The 21399-nt window shown below is 48.5% G+C and overlaps 4 protein-coding genes across 6 annotated transcripts; 3 read left to right on the top strand and 1 right to left on the bottom strand.

Annotated features, from left to right (window-relative positions):
* Positions 1–1093: 1093 nt before the first annotated feature.
* FOXG_04428 (uncharacterized protein) lies at positions 1094–2492 on the bottom strand. Its single transcript, XM_018382441.1, has 3 exons — positions 2153–2492; positions 1852–2100; positions 1094–1805 (listed from the first exon to the last, which is right to left on the bottom strand). Exons 1-3 carry the CDS (start codon positions 2301–2303, stop codon positions 1303–1305), a joined length of 903 nt encoding a protein of 300 aa, XP_018239155.1. The 5' UTR covers positions 2304–2492; the 3' UTR covers positions 1094–1302.
* Positions 2493–7642: 5150 nt separating this feature from the next.
* FOXG_04429 (uncharacterized protein) lies at positions 7643–10042 on the top strand. The gene is made up of 2 exons (XM_018382442.1): positions 7643–8582; positions 8632–10042. The coding sequence occupies exons 1-2, from the start codon at positions 8221–8223 to the stop codon at positions 9644–9646; spliced, it is 1377 nt and encodes a 458-aa protein (XP_018239156.1). The 5' UTR covers positions 7643–8220; the 3' UTR covers positions 9647–10042.
* A 1771-nt stretch (positions 10043–11813) lies between these two features.
* Positions 11814–14611, top strand: FOXG_04430 (uncharacterized protein). The gene is made up of 5 exons (XM_018382443.1): positions 11814–13158; positions 13218–13448; positions 13538–13611; positions 13661–13830; positions 13888–14611. Exons 1-5 carry the CDS (start codon positions 12909–12911, stop codon positions 14384–14386), a joined length of 1224 nt encoding a protein of 407 aa, XP_018239157.1. The 5' UTR covers positions 11814–12908; the 3' UTR covers positions 14387–14611.
* A 1605-nt stretch (positions 14612–16216) lies between these two features.
* Positions 16217–21393, top strand: FOXG_04431 (uncharacterized protein). 3 transcript variants are annotated; one of them, XM_018382444.1, is made up of 8 exons: positions 16217–16657; positions 16942–17032; positions 17083–18635; positions 18687–19214; positions 19263–19353; positions 19408–19724; positions 19768–20023; positions 20080–21393. In XM_018382444.1, exons 1-8 carry the CDS (start codon positions 16559–16561, stop codon positions 20277–20279), a joined length of 3135 nt encoding a protein of 1044 aa, XP_018239158.1. In that variant the 5' UTR covers positions 16217–16558; the 3' UTR covers positions 20280–21393. The 3 variants fall into 3 exon arrangements, with proteins under 3 accessions (XP_018239158.1, XP_018239160.1, XP_018239159.1); XM_018382446.1 differs by having other exon boundaries at positions 16453–16657; positions 18687–19198; positions 20080–20528; XM_018382445.1 differs by having other exon boundaries at positions 16453–16657; positions 19408–20023.
* The last annotated feature ends 6 nt before the right edge of the window (positions 21394–21399 follow it).

Here is a 21399-nt window from a genome sequence, read left to right on the forward strand (position 1 = left end):
CTCCTTCTCATAGCCACCTACATAAACACTGTGCCACGTCGACATCTGTTTGGACCACGCTAAAGCCTCAGCTTCACAGTGCGACTCCACTTCAAATGAGATCTTCCTCTGTTGGCGAACTCTCTGCAAAGACAGGTAGACTCGCACTCAAGAGGAGGTGAAGCCTAACAGGAAACACATCGATCGACGATTGGGTACCTTCTCCTGCACCAAGAATTCGCGCAGCAAACAGGTTCTCCTCATGTACGTCGGTCTGACCATGTTATGAAATGTCACGCGTTGAGGGTTCACGTTATTCGGCTTGCTCCGATCACGTTCCCGGGGGCAAAAACAATACGGTTCTTCGCTTGTTGAGAAAAGTAAAAAACGTAGGGAAAAAGTCAATTGCTGGGCTATCACAACGAATGAAAAACTCCGCTGTCAGATCTCTGTTCGAGATGTCAGATCATCCGTTGTTTGCTCATCGGGTGCAGCAGCGCATTTCGCGTTTAGAAACTCAAGCCCCGAAAATAACTCTATGCCCCCCTGGTGTGACAAGTGTCTCCCTGCGATGATCGAAATACTGCATCATCTCGTCATCGTCAATAGTGACTGCTTTGGGCATAAACGCCGCTTGCTTGAATTCCCATCTCCGTGATTGTCCATGTTCCCGCGATGGCCTCCCCGAAAAAGAAATCGCCCGACCAGGTTTGCTTTTGTTTCCGCATATTCGGAACTTGGATGCCAAATGGATGTCTCATATGCATCCCCATGTCTCATTGCAACGAATGCACGCCCCGCTGTTCAGCCAGGGATGAGAACAAGACTTTTGATCTCCATAAATTGCTTCCATGGAAGGGGATCGTGATGATTCAGGACACGGAAGAATGTCTCTTTGGAGAGGTGCCACTTTGAGCCTCATGATCTCATGGTATCTCGTATGAGTTCTGCAGAAGGGTCCATTGATATGGATCGTTTATCGATGTTGACCTGTAACTGGAAGTCAAATACCATGCCAGATAATGTTGTGTTCCACTTTACGATGCAGCGTATAGAAATCCATGTTGCGCATCTTGAAGCATTGACTTCACATCCATGCATGATACGATTCAGACTCGTCATGAATCACGTTGCTTCTTGCAATGTAACAAAAGAAATCTATTATAACAGTGTTCAAATCGATAGAAGTTTTACCGCTTTCTTCCCACGTTGACTGGAGATCGTATCAGTCCCACTCGCTTCAAAACACTGGCTCCATTAGCTCTCGATGGCCATATCAACCCCGAATCCGTCCCGCTCCTAGTTCACTTCTCCATATATCCCTCAATGGGTATGCTTAGGACGGACAGGTGAGAGTGAGTATCGTCGGTCTCTGTCATCTCCGCCCACGGGCTGGCTCTCCAGCGCATATCCATCCTGGCTGACAATTCGCTTCCTGTCCTTATCATGGTTGATCACGCGGCTGGGATGGAACACATTGAGGGAGACCACAACGAGACTCATGAGGAGAGCATCGAAGATGTAGATAAAGTACTCCTTCGATTGGAGCTCACTGTCCTTGCCCATGACATACTCGGCGACACGGAAGACGGATCGGACCATGATGAACAGACTGGCTGAGTAAAGAACGATGAGGAGCTTCTTCCAAGGTGTTGTGATCTCCTGAGACTTTTGTGTAGGGTTGCGGTTGATGCGGAGGTGGAAGACGAGAGTGACGACCATGAAGAAGCCGAAGAAAATGATCTGAATGCCTAGGCCACCGACGATGATGTTCTCGCCTCGCTTGACAGCACTCTTAGTCTTTGCTGTTGCGAGCATACCACCACCTTTGACAGTTAGTAATGTGAAGTTTAACGGCTTCGGGGTACGTACCAGCACTCTGTGCAAGGAAGGACATGACATCGCCAGCAACAAAGACCTTAGTCAACCATCTGGGGCTGATGATGGAAAGGTCGCCAGCATCGAGAAGTCGAATGAGACGGCCGAGAACCATGTAAATCGAAGCAGCGAGGAGGGCTGGACCGAGCAGCAAGAGAAGAGACTGGATGATGTAGGGGTTCTTGGTGAAGTCTGGTGCTTCTTGCGCTGATAGAGCTCGACCGACGTAGCCTACACACTCAACTGAAGACAATGTTAGTGGAGCAATGATACCTGGACATTGGCGGCCACGTACAAAGACATCCGATCAAAAACGGAATGAAGTACCATGTTCGAGATCGAATAAGCTGGTAGGTGTGTAATAATGCAGAGAGACCGAAGACAGCAATAAAGATGACAGCTGCCACCATATTAGGGTTATAATTATAGAAGATGTATCCCGCCATGGTGAATTATTCTCGAGTGTCGATTTATTGAAGCTCTCAATCACGTTAGTGAGGTCGAGTTTTGGTGTTCCGTCGTTAAATGTCAAACAGATGAATGTCAAAGTCAATGAGTTGAGAGTAGAAGCTCGAGAATGTCTTGGCTTTCTTGATCAGACTATATACATATCTTTACGTGTAAACAACATTTCCCAAGCTGACGCTATGCATCTAAAATTGTTCACGCTCTATACGCGGAGGGGAGTTATACGTGAATAATCTAGATCTGAGTAGCGTAGATCTTGAGAATGTGGGGCTGGACATACGCGTATATGGCAGATCACCTCAACGATAAAGGCAATTATAACTACGAGCTAAGCCCTAAGCCTTACAGTTTCTTTTTAACGCGCGGATAGACTTTGATGTCGGTTTCGGAAGATATTCAGATTGGAGATGTTCCTTTAGTGCCAGTCGTTGTCCAAGGGGCTGAGTGAGCCATGTGGTATTTTAGTCAACCGTTCGGCATGAAGCTGCCGAAGAGAAGACGCTTTGAGTGTTGGTATAAAACTGTTTTGAAGTGTAATTGATGCATAGCGTCCAGCTAACAGCTCGTGAGTAAATTGACCAAATATGGTGAGTTCATCAGATATCGTTGGCCTGTGTTGCCTGTCTTGAGCTGTAACTACCGCAGCCACGGATTCTACCAGTCCCTTCAATGGTTCGCTATTAACTTCATACGCAAAGTATGATCATCTACGCAGTATATCACGAGGAGACATATGTCAAAGCTGCACACACAGGCAGCACCTCTTCAAGCTGCTAGGCATTGACTTTCACGCTACGGGTATGCTTCTTTTTTCGCGTCTATCCGAAAGCGAGACAGTTTTCTTATCGATAATCACCACCTTCATTGTCAATGCCACTGCAGACCTGCCTAGAATTCCACGTAACGCAAGATCTTGTGCATTAAAGTTTGCGGCGCAGCTGTCATCTCGCTTGAAACAAGAGCACCTGTGCGGCTGTGTCGCGTATCAGCTCAACCTCACATCCGGGGTAACAAGCTTGCGCGTTGTAGGGCGTACAAGCTCGTCTGTGCTTTTCTTTCGTGTCCCAGCAATGAGGCGGAGTGTTTCTGAAAGGAGGCGCTCCCAGTCGAGGATTATGCTCCGGCCGCATCATGCGTTGTTGAGTTTGCAGTGAGGGGTTTGACGAAGTCAACTTCAAAGTATGCCTCCAGACGAGAGGGCAAACCCGTTCTTTGATCGCAAACTAGGTACGGAAATATCTGCTCCCCTCAATTATGACATGATCTGTGGTTCATGGCTTTCCCGATGTTCGCTTAATTGGCGACAGATTGGTTGAGTTTGTTCTACTGAACTCCTGATGCCACGTCGCTCATCTGAAGCTCAAGAATCAGATGATTCAGGTTCTGTGATCAGAGTGACAGTATGTCAACGACGATTGTTTTTTTATGGAACAAGTGTACGACCATTTCGTGTTAATCACAGCAAAACAGCACTGAGGGCATTGAACTTGATTCCATCAAGGTGAACCCTTAATGGTAATTCGTGACAGGAGTTATTTCCAGTCGTGTTTCCGTAGACGGTGTCAAATACCGAGGCATACCGATGGTGTCCGGACGGTGTGCTCCCGCAACCCGGTGCGATGCTCCGGGTCAGCACAGCAAACACAGTGTGGTATGCCAACCAATAATCTACTGCCTGAGCCAGTCTCGCGCGCACTGTATACTTTGAACAAAACTGCAAGGTCTGTGGCCTCATCGTGCAGTAGTTGCCGGACAGGCCGTGTCTAGCGGCTTTCTCGAAGGAACTTGGAACGCTCGTCGTGTGCTTTTCAGTGGGTTCGCATGAATCGCGGTGGTTCCGCTACTAAAGCACAAACGTCGATCAGGTCCCCTGTTTTTTGCTTCATTTTGTCGCGGTCAGACGAAATAAATCATTCAGTCGATCCTGAAACCTGAAATGAACAATTAATTGCTCAATTTCCAAACAGCGCATCTACCACCCCCATCAGGTCTTTAGACTTAACTGAACCTGGAGAAACACGGTTCGGGCTAAGGCACAGGGAACCCCAGACTAGACCTGAAGGAGCCTCGCGTGCACAAGGTCGGTCCGAAAGGGCCAGCTTGGTCTGGATGGTGGGCGAGGCTGAAAAGAGGCTTTGTCGTTCAAGGGAGATGATTGGCTGGTGTTGGTAGCGAATTGTGTTGCGGCTTGGCGTTTTGAGTGATGTTGTCCTTGTCTTTGTTGAGCGGTGACGCAGCCACGAAATTGCCGTGTTTGAGTGAACACGACTTCGGATGCTCAGCCATTACCTGTCTATTTCTCGTATGTCAGATCATCAACAGTAACTCTGCAATGCGAGATTGGTTCTGGGGACATTTGCAATCTGTCATGTGTCAAAGTTCCGTCCCACTGGCACGGCGATGCAACGTCGCATTAATGCTACACGAATGTCAGGTGTTTTGTTGAGCAGGTCCTCCAAATCTTAGTCAGCTAGTCAGCCACCATCTCGACGCCTACCCTAAACACTCTCGTGATACTGCATCAGCATTTGTTATGCGGTTCCTTGCTGTTGACCTCGTATCAGCCATGGCGAGGCTCAGTTCTTACGAGAAGATTGGCCAGCATTTCTTCTCAACACGAATCTGGCTCACTGACACATCTTGGAGTGTTCTTGAGCGTATTGCGTCTTTCACAATCGGTTATCCCTATCGTATGAGAAAACAGTCAAACGACACTCCGCGAATTAGAATAAAGCCCAAACATCATTTGTCGATCAGTGGAGCTGATTTCCCTCGCTTAAGGCTCATTGTTCTCCATACCAGTCTAGACTCGCGATGATATGATGCTCCAATCCTCCCACAGAGACTATCGGACCTCGCCAAGGGCAGCAAAGGTTTTCCTTTCGAAGGATTTAAGGGGTTCCATAGAAACAAGCTATTGGAGCCAGTGGGGATTCTCAAAGATAGTCGAAAGACGGGAACTGCCCTATCTCTAGTCTTGTGAGGAAGTGTCTAGGGTAATTTGATCAAGAAGGCTGATGGAACGCCTCTCTTCACATGCAACATAGGATAACCCAATCTGGCGTGATGCTTTACAAATTCTTACTAGACTTCATTGAAGAGGCTTCGTCTGATTGTATGAACACTTGCCATTTTCAGCCATTTCATTGCAAACTGGCCAGTTATCGATGAGCGGCGCAGGATCGACGTCAACGGCCCCACAACTGCCGCTCGACTGCCGGAGTTTCTTCTGACCTCCTGTCTCCAAATATGCCGCTGTATGCTTGTCGATGGCGTCGGTACTTACCGAGAGTTGAAGACGAACAATGATGATATCACGACTTCGTATAAGCCCAACCTCGACGTTTGGCTGTTGAGGTCTGGGGGATGGCTTGCGGCGTTCTTATCCAGCCACTTCTTCCCAAGTACTCGAGGCTTGTTGTTGTACGATTAAGGTCCCATTTAAGGTAGAGGAGACTAGGATGAGAGGCGGGAATAATACGAGAATGCTCTAATGGAGTGGTCGAAACTTCCCGATGGCCTGACTTGCTTCGTCACAGGGCTAAACTGACTGCAAGCGATATGCATATCAAACAGGTTGGGGAAGTAATATGGCTGCCTAGATTAGAATAACATCGCTAGCTCTTACTCTGAACGCTGATTCGAGGCTCCAGATGCCGTATATTCACATCTGGTCTAACACGAGAGCTTAGGGCCACACGGAAAGTCCCTGCGTACGAGAGTCAACAGTAGCTGGCCATCGGACGAGAGAAATCACTTACTAACACTGATGATGAGTGCAATACGAGTAGAGTTGACTATGAGAACTACGAAAGCCTCTTGAATGGCTATCATGCGAAATTAGCCATAGGTAGTTTGCGAAGCGGCAGTGCGCGTATTTTCAGGGGCAATATCCACAAATCTCACTTGTTGGAGACTGCTTCTCCTGAATAATTATGTCCAAGTAACACCGTGTATAGCAAGTGGTGTTTAGATAATGAAGTGTCGCGAGATAGGCGTTCGATACGCATATGCACGAAAGCAACAACACTCAGACATTGGGCAATCAATCACTCGATCACACTCTTCAATCTCCCGTGAATCATCTTTATCAAAGCACCATTGGAATTAGAATGAGATTATAGGGTAGTAGAAATAAAGTTAGACACGATGGATTTTGAGCGATCAGCGAAAATATGATGTTCTACGAGGATTGAGGTGGTATCTATTCCCAAGCTGACGCAGACCAAGGAATGGAAATGACAAGGGTCACCAGTGTATTCTAAGAATGGAATAATCCCATTGAATCAATAAGATGTCTAATGTTTTGATAATTGAAATAATCGTTGCTCAATGTTTCCAATGCTAATTCCTTTGCCCGGCCACTATGTGGAGGTATGACCCTTATCAGCATACACGTAATGTCAGCTGCTCCCTACTTCATTCCATTCACTACTACTATCAAAGCATTAAGAAGTATTCCAATGATCAAGGAGGCTTGTGGTTTTATTTTATTCGCATGAATCAGAGGGATGAAAGCTGGGTTGAACGAAGAGGACAAGGCAGCATGAGACACTACGATGCTATTGAGGAGGGAAGAGAGATCAGGTCAGCCCACGAATAGGAACCGTTCCATAACTCTTAGAACTCCTAATTCCCGTTGAGACCCGGTGATCTGGTGTGATGAGAATGGTTGATATTACTTCAAACTTGCAGAGACCCGTGGACAGTTCCCCAGGAACAACAGCCGTGGCGCTCAATCTCAGCAGACATGTCACATTTCTCTTCACCATGTCTTATTCAGTGTAGTATAGTATGTCATGCAGGTAAGACATGGGGATCCGGCATCTGTTTCGGACGGGAATCTCAGATTTCGGAGGTCATCCCGACGGGTGCGAGTAACAGCTTCTGCGACTTCAGATGAGAGATAGGAGATCATGCTATGTTGAGAGTGAAAAATAATAGATTCATAGCGCTAATAAATATGGAAACAACTTCAATGAAGTCCAGGAGGCTGATATGTCTCTGTGGGCGAACCCATGTCAAATTTGGTCAGGATCTTACGGAGATCTGGCAGCAACATTCGGATATGATCTGTCTCATGCATAATTTAGGCTGCTGATTGCATGTTTAAGAACGGAAGGATCTAGCGGAATTCCAGAATATTCTTCCCGTAGATTGACACTGGCCTTTGAAGTCTCGACCTTGATGGTCTTCAGCATCATGAATCAGGCCCTTTCCTTACCACCACTTCCTCCGTGTTCCCTCATCAAATTCTTACTGAAAAGCTTGAACACTAACCCTAACTACCCATACTCATTCTTTTCTGAGCATTTGTAAACGAGTTAAATGGCGGTGTGCATCGAAGATCTGGCCTTCAGGCAACTTGTACCGACATCAACGTTGCACTCCCAACCATGGAACCATTCCAAGCTACCATGGAAGAACCTCAATTCTGCCGTCGGTCAGATTAACATGTCGCAAACTCCGTTTGGAGAACAGTTCAAGTGGTGCAAACCGTTCGATCAAGTCACACTGCAGTCACACCAGATGCCGTTACCCCTATTCGTACGACACCCAACCGCCTCACCAGCACCGCAGAACCAGCAGGGGACATAATTGGTTGGTCTACGAATATACCACCGCAGCTTTGACAGAACCTGCAGTGATATGTCTGCATATTCGCAGCACCCGTGTGAAGAGACGGCAAACATGCCATACTCAACGTTTGATAAGAACTCGAAGTCTTGAGTGCCTCCCGAGCCCGGCATAGCAATGCTGTGTAAGGGGATTATATCTCTACTTAAGGGGCCCTGCGGCTTGCTAGGTGGTTGTAATGTCTCTTGATGAGGAGACGGAGGATACACTCTGAATTACTGAATCTGATTCACTCTTTACAGTGGCTTCTACTGCACCATGGGCATGCTTCGCCTCTTTTTTGTTATCCTGGTCGCAGGGGCCTACGTTGCTGTGGCTCAGCAACAGCCTTTTCACGCTTCTAGAAATGCTGTTTTGTCGGTGGATATACTTCCCTCGCTTCCAGAGTCTTTCGATTCTATTCCAACCACAGTTGTGACCGTGGACTGTCTTTTCTGTTCTTCTACGGATGATGGGGAGGTCTCGTCTTCCACTTGGGTGGACACTACGATATATACACAGATATTCAGCATTGGGACCGAGTTCCCCGAGCCGTCTGAACCGTCAGGTATTGTGTCTGCGGAGACATCTGGGACGGTAATCTGTGCACCGCATTGTCAAACCTTTGTGACTGTTCCTTGGTATGATACCTTGCATCTTCGATGTAGAAGCTATACTAACTAAAAGTAGGAAGAGTGGTGAATCGAAGATTGCCCCTCTTACTCCTGTCCCAGTGGCAACCTCTTGCATCACGATATTCAACACCCCTATTCCTATTCCCCTTCCCACAACAGATATGTGGACTCCAGTTGTACCCTCACCTTCTCTATCAACATCGACGTCGTGCTCAACTACTGACACGGACTTGTCTCCTTGGACATGGCATCAGCCTGGGCCTTCCCTATCGACCGAGCTAGCTTCGAGTGGGCTGGGAATACCTCCATGGACATCAGCAGCAACGGAGGAGGCGACGGGTGTTACTGAATCGACGTCGGGCGCTACAGTAGTCTATCCTAGTGGCACAGAGATAACACCAACGTGGTCATTCGTGTCTGTTCAGACATCTCCAGCTACAGAAGTATCAGCGTCGACATGGAAATCAACGTCAACGCTGACTGAAGGGGTTCCTGTCTCGGAACCATGTACTACAGAGATCACGGTTACAATGACCAAGACCTTCTACGAGACATGGGAGTCCAAGACACTTCAGATAGCCACGTTATCTCGTACGATATCAACCACCATCGAAACAGTGATCGTGGAAGCGTATTCTACGTCGACAGGAGAGGTTGTGGTCGAAGGCACGAAGACGGAGTTAACAACCGTTGAGGCTGTTAGTTCGGGTGTAGACTGTTCGGAGGCTGGAAAATGTTGCGCTGCTTGTTCAGTTACCGCTGAATATGTCGGAGTTGAGACGACGACTTCAACTCTCGTGGGAACATACACGACTGTCGAGGAGTATGTGTCTTCTGCTGGGGGCTCATGGGTGCCAGCCGAGTCTCCTTCTGGGTCTGCAGTCATCCCTGGCACGGAGGGCTCAACTCCCACAAACTCAGAGACACTTACAGAGACAACAACCATATCTGGATCGCACGCTGAAACGGAGACAGCCGGCCCAACGTCAGTTCAGACTGCGGGAGCCGCCCATGTGACGGCAGCTGTGGGAATAGGGGCTATTTTTGGTCTAATGGGATTATTGGCTTGATTCCATCAAGCAACTGAGGAGCGGAGCATGGGAGGAGAACACGCTTGGATACTGAATCATGTTAATGGACTAGAGAGTTTGGCGCGTCAACAGTTGATGGTTGCATAATGGGCTAGTGTTTTTTTGAGTGAGGACGGCTGATGTACCATGATAGTCTTGGGATAGCAAACACAGAATTAGGTCCACAGTCTTGTCCACCTTGACTCAAAGAGTCCGGGAAAGATCAGCCGATGGTGATGCAAGCGCTCAGAAAGACAAATGTGCAGCGCTTCGTTATCAAAAGGTCCATCCTCGTCTAGACCCTGTCACTTGTTTGCAAAGTCGTCTAGACATGGCTGGCTGAGGAACCTCATGGCACCAGTTATATCTTCTTCAGGCTTGAAAGCAGATGATCATGACTAGAACGATGCGTGGGGCATGGTTTGGAGGTTGTGCGGTAGTTGGGGGGGCTGGGATGGCCTCAAAGTGATCTCTACTATGCGAGCCAGCACATTCATCGTCTTGATGCACTAGAGTAGCAAATAACGCATGCATGCCTAATTCGGCAGTGTTGATTCAATGACATGAGGACATTCTTTGCTTCCTCTCAGTCTCCTTCGTGTCATCGTAAAGTATACCCTCCATTGCCGCCGAGCCCACCTCGCTCTATCCATCTTTTTGACGCGAGAGTCCATCAGGTATCTCCAAAGTACTTCTGAAGAATCTGTATACACCCTAAGCCACGAGGTCCAAGGTGTATCCTGGAGCCGGCAACCGGGTAGCTTCCCTGATGCAAGTGTTTGCCCCGGGGTCCCCCAATCGATTGATCAGAACCTCGAGACGAGACCCCAGTTAGTTGAAAGGCTTTGATGTCAAGAGAAATTAAGACCCATTTGTTTCGAGCCGGAGTTTTATCCGAAGTGGAGGAATGTGCCAAGGGATCAACAAGGCTATCAAAAACCGTCACAAAGAGCAGGCATTACAGGACAACTCAACATATATTTTCAGGGTTGAGTAGATAATATGCTTACTATGAGATCATGACATGATATGAGCCTTTCAATTCACGTACTTGCACAAAAGCCACCCCAGTCATGACCGGCCGCCGAGTGACATAGTTCTGATATAAGGGCGCTTGATGAAGTAAACTCTACGCCAACACTAAAACGGGCCATTCTGGCACATGGCCACCACTGCCGACTCTAAACGCGCGAACTCAAATGGATATTATTTAATAGGCCCAATATTTTGGTGCCGACCGATAGCGAAGAGATCGATTGTGGGGGTAATGGTCATAAAAACCCGGAACAGGCGAACAGTGGCTTGACCAACAGCACATCTGGCGGCTAAGTCTCACTGCCTATGTTGTACAACATAAGAAGATCGTGGGATGTCTGAGATGGAAAGAGAGAAGAAGGCTACAAGGGACTGCTCACCGGGTTTCACTGTCACATCTCAGGGCCAAGGCGGAACCTCTGCTCTGCCGTGGACGAAGTATCTCATATTGGGCAATGGATACCGGTGAGAGGATTTAAAGACAGGGCCAATGGCAGTTTCTGACTCCCACGCCTGTTCGAGTTGGGGTTACAGTTGACCAAGACAGTGTAAATTGATGACATCTGTGTTGAACAGTGATCATCCATATTGAGCTAGTTCTCTGGCATTAGCCACTTCAGCTACTAACAGAATAAGACTAATAACCTGGCAAGGTGATCATGCACGCCATAGTTACAGACGAACTAACGGACCATTATCTCTAGCGAACAATAGCCTCGACAGGGACACCCCTGAGTGCGGAAGAATTGCCGTCTTGTCATTGTTGCTGAGCGGTTAGGCCAAGAAGCCTAATCCCGGAGCACACAGTGTATTATCGAAAGAAGGAAGTTCGATAAGTCAGGACCAGGCTGCGGAACTGGACAGTTGAAGGTGTTCGGTGGTCGGAGAACAGAGACGCTGCAATGATCATTGGCCCGGATGTGAAGCGGCATTTACGAGCGTGCGGTTGCACAAGTCAGGTAGATACAGCGACGATATAATTATGTTCTAATTTGAAATGGAGAAAGGCTATAGTTTGTGGCTGTCTCGGCTATGACTTTCCAGCCGGAAACCTCAAAACCGGCCCCTTAAATCTGTAGACACAGCTCCAAGGAGATAAAAAGAGTATTAATAAGATGCAAATCTTATTATCTCCCTTGTTAATAATATACAAGTTTATTTCAGAGATTTAACTCTGCAAGATTGACTCTAGACTCCCTGTCCAACAGCCCATCAAGATCTCAGCAACCCCTGATATCACTGGCATGACAAGATCTTGTCACCATGCCACCATGCCACGGTAAGCCGTAGGATGATCACATATACAGTGGATCGTTATCTCGGCATGTATTTACGGTTACTAACGACAAACTATGCTGGCCGGGCGTGATCCAGGTACCCGCGACATGTCTTAGCGCTTGCTAACAAAGGACCGGAAGTTTGATGTCGTGCAGCCGAAGCCAGGACTAAGATCCTTAGTTTGATACGGATCAGCCTTGTTTCTGATGATGTTTGTCCGGTGAGTATTAGCGAGAACTAGTCGAGGAACGTGTGGAAATGACAGTTTCCCGCTTAATTGCCGAGATGATTTGGCCCTGACGTGAGATCATTCGGGGGGATATGAATATCCAAGAGAGCCTCTTCACAGCATCAAAGCTCGGTTGAAGATATTTCTGAGACCATCGTAGCTGAAATTGACGGGTTTGCCAACTCAGAGATACTAGGCCTCGCAGAAGGTGCCATCCCAGCGCATCACCACCCCTTTCAGCAGCCGCCATGCCTCCATAAGGCAATCTTCTCGTCACAGCGGCCCCACGACTCGCCCAACCAACACTGACGATGTAAAGGTAACAGGGAAGTATCGAGTTTGGCCAACAAGATGGTTACAAGTTGTGTACTTCTCCCTCGAGGCTGACCTCCACAACTCGATGCAGTGTGACAACTCACGAGTGTACTCCGGGGAGACTTCCGGAGAACAAACACTTAGAAAAGTGCAGAAGTTTGCTCTTGGCGGCTATTCAGTCTGAGAGAAATGGAATGGGCCTTGTGAATCGTGGGGCGTGGGATATGCTGTCTTCGAAGTCGGGCGGTTAGGAGAGGAGTTGAGTTGAGGATACAAATAGTCCGCTATGTTGTCTCGAAAAGTGAAGTTATACTCAACGAAAAACGAGAGAACTCAAGAACTTTATACCAAAATTCTATCTATTTTCTACCCTTGACCAGCAAATCCTTTGTTTTATTCCCGGCAATGGCAACTCTCAGGGGCACCACTCAGGACTATGCAACTACCATGCAGCGCTCTGACAATGATGACGTTCTTGGTGTAAACTCTGAACTCCTCAGGGAATCACCTATCAAGAACTCCAACGCCTCCAACGCCGCACTGACTGGTCCCCTAGTCTGGTCCGGAGCAGACTATCGGGAGGACCAAGCTTACACTCTCCGTCTTAGCGGCGAGGAAGCTAAGGAAGTCGACGGCGCCCTCGCTAGTTTCAAAAGTTAGATCTCCTACTACGTATGAATCGGGAAAGAAATGTTAACGGCTGAAACTAACTAGCTCTTGGACTCGACGGCGACGAAGTCTCCCCTGATAACTTCCCTCTTCCAAACCTGTCTCGCCGTCTGCGTGCCAGCGCCGAGACTCTTCACCTTGGAAGAGGCTTTGTTGTCATTCGTGGCATCGATGGCAAGAAATATTCTGTCGAGGATAGTGTTACTATCTTCTTGGGTGTAGCTGGCTACATTGCTGATAAACGCGGACTCCAAGACCGCAAGGGTAACATGCTATGTACGTTTCCGGAAGTCTAAACCTTCAACAACTCCGAGTCCCTCCAATACTATTATTTAAGAACCATCAGTTTTATCTAACGTTTTCAGCTCATGTAACCGATTCGAAGCAATGGAAGACTCCTACCGACGCGCGTCATGGTATTCACACTAATGGATCTCTGGTAGGTTACATCAACTCCACGGAAATATTACTCTACTTACTAGTTACAGCCTTTCCACACTGACATGGGATGCGACATCCTATCCCTTCAAGTTCGAGACAGCGCCATCAAGGGAGGATATACCTATCTCAGTTCAGCCTGGACTGTCTTCAACGACCTCCTCAACCGAGAGCCAGAAGTCATCAAGACACTCCTAACTCCCAACTGGCCTGTCCAGCTGTAAGATAACTGCACCCTCTACCCATTGAAACAAAACTAACAAATTGGTTCAAACAGTTCGGGCCGTAAGGCTTCATATCATCTCGCTCCTGTCTTGACATTCCACGATGGCAAACTCCTCGCGAGCCTCGACCCGCATCGCCTCGGGCCGCACCCAAGTATGACGAACTCGAATATTCCCTCTCTTTCAGAAGCTCAAATTCACGCTCTTCAAGCTGTCTCAGAGGCTGCTTCTAATGTTGAGTTGCAGCTAAAGCTTGAGACAGGAGATCTTCTGTTCTTCAACAACCTCGCCCTCTTCCACCGTCGAGACGCCTACACTGACGACGATAACTCGTCTCGCCACATGGTTAGACTCTGGCTTCGTAACCAGAAGTACGGTTGGGCAATTCCTAACGGTATGCTTCCTCCTTGGGAGGCTGCCTATGGGGAGAACCGCAAGATCAAGGCTAGGCACTACCCTATTGTGCCCATGGTAGAGTACCCTGTGCAGAAGTACACTACCAGCTCTGCAGCCTTTATGATCGAGGACTCTGAGACTTCAGACGAGGAGTAATGATTCTCCGACTACTCCGCGCTTTTTGATTTTGTCTCCGTTCTGAGACCCCCAGTCGTTTCCGAGTCATGACATGTTTTGGTTTATCAAGGGTTTTGAGAGTCTATCTACTGTCGTTTCCTTAGGAACAGCCTACTATAGGTCACTATGCAGGACTACATACTAGCTATTAGTCGCTCATTGGAGAATACAACCAACATCTTGCAATGCTGTTGTCTCGAGAGATCTTGTCACGTGTCGCTATCATGTGAGAATTGAGATAAAAACTCTCCGTGTTGGTAGTTCCCCTTCCAACTCTCTTTCACATTCCTGTCTTTTGCTTTTTCGTCTTTTCACACGTCCTCGTATTCATCGTGAGATCTTTATGTCTGTTTGAGACAACCGTTGACGGAACGTTCCTCCCGCCATACCAAAGCATGATCCCATCGACCACTATATAATCAAACTCTTCTGGAATGACATGGCACGATGACAGCAGTGTAGCAGATTGTTACCTATGGCGTCCTTTCACCATGACACCAATATCATATCCCTGCCCTTTTACTCGTGTCAGCTGAACTACAGCCCCTAGTAAACTTGCCCGGGAACTATTGAATCGATGCAACTTTAACCGTTACCTCTCCGACGAACAATAAAATATCTCGATGATAAGAAAGGACTGAAGCCAGAACCGACGCCCTTAGCAAACCATACCAACTAAAGAAGTGATATGCACGGGAATGGCTTGAAGTTTATATTAGCCCCAAGCTCGTCGTTATCCCTGTGTGAGAACAGACGGTAAGATCATTCCTTTTCTCTTGTTGAAATCTGAGAGTTGGAAAAGTGAAGCCTCTAGTCACATCAGCAGAAGCAAATCTCACTATCCTTTCCACTTTGGAGAGGAACCCGACTCTTTGCGAGATTACATAGTTCCTTTTCAGTATCCTCCTCGTCTCGGCCTTTGTCTCCATCAACTGCCGAAGTGAATCACAAACATGACCTGTTCCAAGGCTGCAGATCTCGACTCCTATACACATATGTGACATCGTGGATATCGTCGACTAGAAACAGCCGGTTGCGGGCCGTGCTGACATTCTGGTTCGATGTCTCGGCACAATCTCTCGAGATTGACGATCCTCCTGGCCCCTGTCATGTCATGGGATATCTCAATACCCGTGTCTCAGACATTCGATCACGCCCTTTAATTATCCACTTTCGCGTTGTTTGAATTTCTCCGGTCACGAACTTGCGGTTGATCGTCGAGCTGTCAAATGTTCTACCCCATAATATGTCTCAGCTCTTTCACGTGAGGGTTTGAGCCTTGTCCTACTCTGAAAATGGAACCCCCCACGAACGGGGGGGCTTGTTTGGGCGGCTCTGAGGGTGTGATTTTGTTTGGTATTGTTCTTGAAATATCCAATTGCCTTTTGTGTTCCACGAATGTGGCTTTAATCTCATCTCGCAGCTACAGACACATACTTAATGCCATTGAAACTCTTGTAGTGCCTGACAAGACCAGCTGCTCATATAGTATGACGTTACTCCATCTCTGGAGAAGGCTATTTCGAATAGCCTCCTGTCACAATCCATGACCTTTCGGCACGGGTAATTTGTAGTGCGTGCCAGACAAACCCACAGTATGTACCAATTGACCACTCAGGTCAACCGGCGAGGACAGAAGACGAGCTTTATGGGTCCGTAGAACCCCTTACCGTGTCTCTGATTGGCTGAACAATTTGGACAGGGATATCAGTACAATCCAATCCTTACTAGGGACGATCAATCCTCGCTGCAAATCTCGACGCTTGAACCATAACCCACATGAGTTGGTCTAAACACCAGAAGATATGAGTTTTGTAAAACCTCACATTCGCGAGAAGAAAATGGTGGAATTTATACTGATTTGTTGTGACTTTGGATTGTTGCTCAAGATGATAAGCTGCAGCTGCGAGCAAGGATTATCTCAAGGATGTCTCACACAACGGCCAGGGACTGGTAGGCGTCGACGCCCCTGCATCCCCCTCCAGATCAGGTTTCGAGGGCAACGAGTGGGTGATTCCAGGGCACGTTCCCTCAGGGAGGCTGCAATTTTGCCTCCTGCGTTGTCACTTCACCACCTCTGCCGAGCTGTCGTGTGACTTGAGTTTGAGCTTCACAAGCTAGCGATATCCCCAATATCGGTAAAGTACGCGCATGCACTTGACAGCTGTGTCTGCACAGGACACTGTGCTCCATGGGTCTTGGAACCCAGGTGCCATAATGGAGATTTTTACTCGTCCAGCTGAGATCCACGTAAGTGAGAGAGGATGAAGATGAACGAACCAGACTCCACCAGCTCAGCTCAGCTGTCAGGCCTCAATTCGTGTAACGTTTAGCAATAAGGATGCCTACCAGCTTCGGCAATTTTGCTCGCCAGGAACAACGCCAAAAGGCACCCCTGTGAGAATTGTGCAGTAGACCCTGTTGGTGGGTGTCGGTTCGATGCTGTGTAACTGAAAGGACCCCGTTTCCAAGCCATGAATTCTTTTTACCCTGTCTAAATATTTTGGGTACTTTCTTCTAACAGGCCGATCCAGAGAACTCGGAAACGGCAGAATACGGGCACGGGCGCTGGGCCGAAACGAAAACGTCACCGCTCGAACTTGAACCAACAGCGATTTGATAGTGGTAAGTGTTGGTTCGACAGTGGCACTGACACAGTTTTAACGGTTATGCAGATAACGAAGATCGTGTGTCGGGAGAAGTGTCGAAGCCTGGACGTGCAAATCGGCAGGATCCAGGCTCTTCGTCACAGTCAAGTGTATCGCCAGACTGTGCTCAGCAACCCGGACACCCCAGGTCAGACAATGCCACTTCTAGTGGCACTTACACGGGGGGCGTGTATCCTGGTGGGAGTGTCAAAGCTGTGAACGTTCAGGGCTTGGGGAGTCCTCCTCAGGCTCTTTCATCACCCGAATCTCCTCTCTCATCATCTGAACAGGCAAATCCACGCCATGGAAGTCATGGTACCCCTCTGCATGCAACTATCCCATCCGGACACGGATTAAGCCCCGAGAGTTCAGCTTCAGAGTCCGATTCCAGCTCCGGTTCTGGCTCTAGCGAGTGTTCGGATCCTGCTTCTGGACAACCTTCGAGTCAGACACTCCGGAGCCAGCCCCCACCAGAAGGATCTCTTCTGGACAAAGGTACTTGTTCTGATACTTCTTCAAACGAACAAGCTTCTCGTTCAGTCAATGGCACCCAGTTAATCTCTCCACCTGGTGACGATGCGGGTCACCTACAGACGGACAGGACAGACCTAGAGCTAGATTTCCCCTTGAGGAGGGGTGCGAAGGATGTACCTGGCTCTTTACTCTCTCCGGAGACGCTGAGAGACTCCCCGAGTCAAGAAGTCCAAGCTCAGGTTGGCCTCGGTCGAAACTCTGATGATGACGACGACTCAGATCACTCAGACATCCTTGATCAGTTAGGGAGCGATTTCAATGATTTGCTGTCCATCGACCCTGGAAGGCCCATCACTGGTTCGCCGTCAAGAGACCGGGTCATTGCCAGCAGACTTCAAGATGAGGATTCTGATCTTGAAGTCTGGCAGGTTACTGAAGATGTCCCTGCACCGGATACAAGCCATGATAACGGTAGCGCTCCGGGGACCCCTCCAAATGGCATTCGACGCGTCGTCGCCACTGCGCACTCCCCGGAACCCAATCATCACTATGAAACAAGCGATGAAGACGATGCTGAAAGTGTTGATGACACATGTAGCGGTTTTAGTGGGAGCAACGGAATAGGTAATGATGAACGGATTGTCGAGCCAGAAGATCCAGAAGAAGGTAATGAAGAATCAAATGTAGACAATGATCTTGTTCGACAATTCGACGAAGTTGTAGCCGATCACTCGGACTCTGACGGCTTCGAGACACATGCTGGTCCCTCGGCCGTATCCAGTTGGGAGCGTCGCATTTATCTACCCCCTTCAGATTACGATGATTCAGATGAAGAGGCCGGTCCCCAGAACGAGTCATCCGACGACGAGGAGGTGTCGGAAGAAGAGATTGGGTACATCTCTGACGCTCGCGACACTGATGTTGAAATCGAAGACGAAACAGAGTCGTCTACTTTGAGTATTCCATCATCTTCAACAAACGGCATCGTTTCCCCAAGTGAAGCAAGTAGCTCTGGAAGTCTTCGCCTCACATTCGAGGAACGTGAGGTTGTACGAATCACACGAGAGATCGGCGCTTGTGTTCGTTGTCGCTTCCAAAAAATCAAAGTACACATTCTCTCTGTCCCGCAATTGTTCACACTAACATGAAATAAACAGTGCCTTATAGACGAGAACAACCCAGAAGGACAATGCAAAACATGCAAGAAGTTCTCGAAGACGTCGCCAAAGACAATCCATCGCGTTCCATGCTTGCGACTCCGAATTGCCGACGTCGTTCTTTATCGAAGCGGCGGGCTCAAGCTCACGAGACGATGGGCGGGCATCGAAATGCGAGATATTGGGGATCGACTTGATACGGTTGCTGTCACGATTGAAGTCTCACAGAATCTTTGTGGTAAACCTCTTCGTATGAATGTTGTGCGATTTAGACCCATTGACGGGGACGTGACTGCCCGATATTGGACTGATGGCCTTCTCGGGAAGGTGATCTTCAAGAAGAAGGAGCTGGCCAACTACTGCCTTGAAAATATCTACGACACGGCCGAAAGCGTGCGACAATACACCATTGACAATGCTCTTCCAGCCTTTTATCACACTATCCAAGAGGAGAGTGAATCAGAAGCTGGAGAACGGCCCATCATCAGAACGTACCTCACGGCCATGGCTCGGTATTTGGACCTTCACGTAGGCCGATTGAGTCCCGACAAGAGCCTTACGCTGACTCCTTCGCAGAATGAACATAAATCCGGCGGAAAGCTCTCGAAGGACGATGAAAAAGAGCTTGAGATATTCGGCAACCTTTTTATCCTCTGGTGCGCCATCCGTAAGTGCTCCTCTTCAGCTCATCTCAATTGCATCCCACTCTAATCCCGCCCAGAGCACACTGTAGGATCCCTCTACATCGAAGGCAACGAAACACTAGGCATGCTCCCCGAAACCGAAGACAAATCCTACCCTCTCTACGGTAAAGTGTCTGTCCCTCGCATGATAGTCGCCCAATTCGACACCCTCAATTACAATGAGGTCCTCGAGCGATACAAGGAGAAGCTCCTACGCGACATCGATTGGCTATTCAGCCAGGACAAGAATCGATGGTGGTTCACAACCTACCTCGTCGTCTTCATACTCCTGCGCGAAGCGAGTCGCATGACAGCAGACCGGTATCGGCATGCGAGAGCTAACTATGGATCAAGTGTATGGCGGCCTCGGCCCTCAAAGGACGTAGCTAACTTAACAGGTGCGATACTCGATCCCAGACTTTGTCGAGGGGCTCCATGGCAGCTGCAATAATATTCTCATCCACTGGCATTACTACAACTGCGATCAGTGGCCGACTACTCGGTTGTCGGGCCTCACTAATGGCATAGGAAGAAATGACCACTTTGAGACTCTGGCACCCAAGGATCGGCACCTTGTGAAACAGAACCTCAAGGATCCAGAGGTGAAGAAACACCTTCTGGTATGGAAGAAATACAAGAGGGATAATGGAAAAGGTCTGCGACATGGAAAACTCAACCATACGGCATATTAGTGCTAACCGACCGTGTAGTTCCAAAGATTACTCTCCAACACGACGCCGGATCCATTCGCTACGCAGGAAAACAGGACAAGTACGACTGGGATCATTCTTTGTATTGGGTATCGCAAATGTTTGAGAAGAAATGGTACCCGCATCCGACGTATACGAGCGAACAAGAACCCGAGTCAACGCTCATGACTGTCACGACGGCTGTCGCTGCGGCCGGCTAAGGATGAAGCGAACCGAACACTCGACGAGAACGTACGATACGAGGCTTGAATCAACAACATAACGACCGATACGAATCTTTTGCCACATGAATTTTAGTATTACCAGCATTCGAGGAGCTTCCAGCGGTGGAAGAGTGGGGAAAATGGTACAACGCCCAGCATCGGTAGACGCATGAGGGCTCGAATAAACATACACTTTTACACGAAGACCACAATAGAGTATTCTAAGCAGCTTTTATTCTACGCAAGCGATATGCTGATCTATTCATAGCTCCAATTGGAGACTCAAGTATTGTAAAAAACCGCTGACTCCAGGCCTCCTCTACTTCCTGTAGTAATCGCTGCCTCCAAGCTCGCTGTGCTTCCTATGTTCCCGTATGCCAAACAAACTCGAAACAAAAGTCATGGCGCCATCTAAGTGTGGTCAAGATCTCTTAAATCTGTGTCGGTCTCCTGTGGTCTCCTGTTCTCTTCCCCGAACCAACTAAAAGAACCCCACCATTTTCTACCAAGTTGTGTTCTGTGACGAACGAAACTGCATCAGGTTTCGCTTCTTCATGGGAGGAGGCATTCCCCAGTTGTCCTCCGAGTCAGCCCAACCCTCGTCGACATGGGTCACGTAGCGCAGAGAACTTCCGAGGCCTCTGGTCCGAAGTCGAAGTGGTGAGTTGGAGGGATAGGTGTGGATGATGTCGTTTCTCAAGTCCTTGTCAAACTCGATCTCCCGCATGTTGCCTTGCATCCAATCACAGAAGTGGGCAACATCGCCAATACGACGCTCCAGCTCGATGAGATGGTCTACAGTGACACAAGGATAGAGGCCCAGATTGATCAGATTGTATCTCTTGACCGCCGCCTCGTGCGTACGCGGATCTTCGAGTCGTGCCCGGAGTGGTCTGGGTGCGCGGTTGTGGAAAAACGCACTCCAGACCTCGAAGGCTTTGTCGAAAAACTTCTTGTACTGTTCCGCCCAAGTGGGAGGAGTATCGAAGAGAGTGCTTGGTCGCATGTAAAAAGGGAAGTGGATGTTGTTGAACCGGGCGGGATTGTCCTCCACCTCCCCGTCAGAGTTGGCGTCTGCGTCTGCGTCACCATCTTCCTGAGCCGCAGTAACGTAGCC

This window comes from Fusarium oxysporum, chromosome 4, assembly GCF_000149955.1.
Source record: "Fusarium oxysporum f. sp. lycopersici 4287 chromosome 4, whole genome shotgun sequence".
NCBI lineage: Eukaryota > Fungi > Ascomycota > Sordariomycetes > Hypocreales > Nectriaceae > Fusarium > Fusarium oxysporum.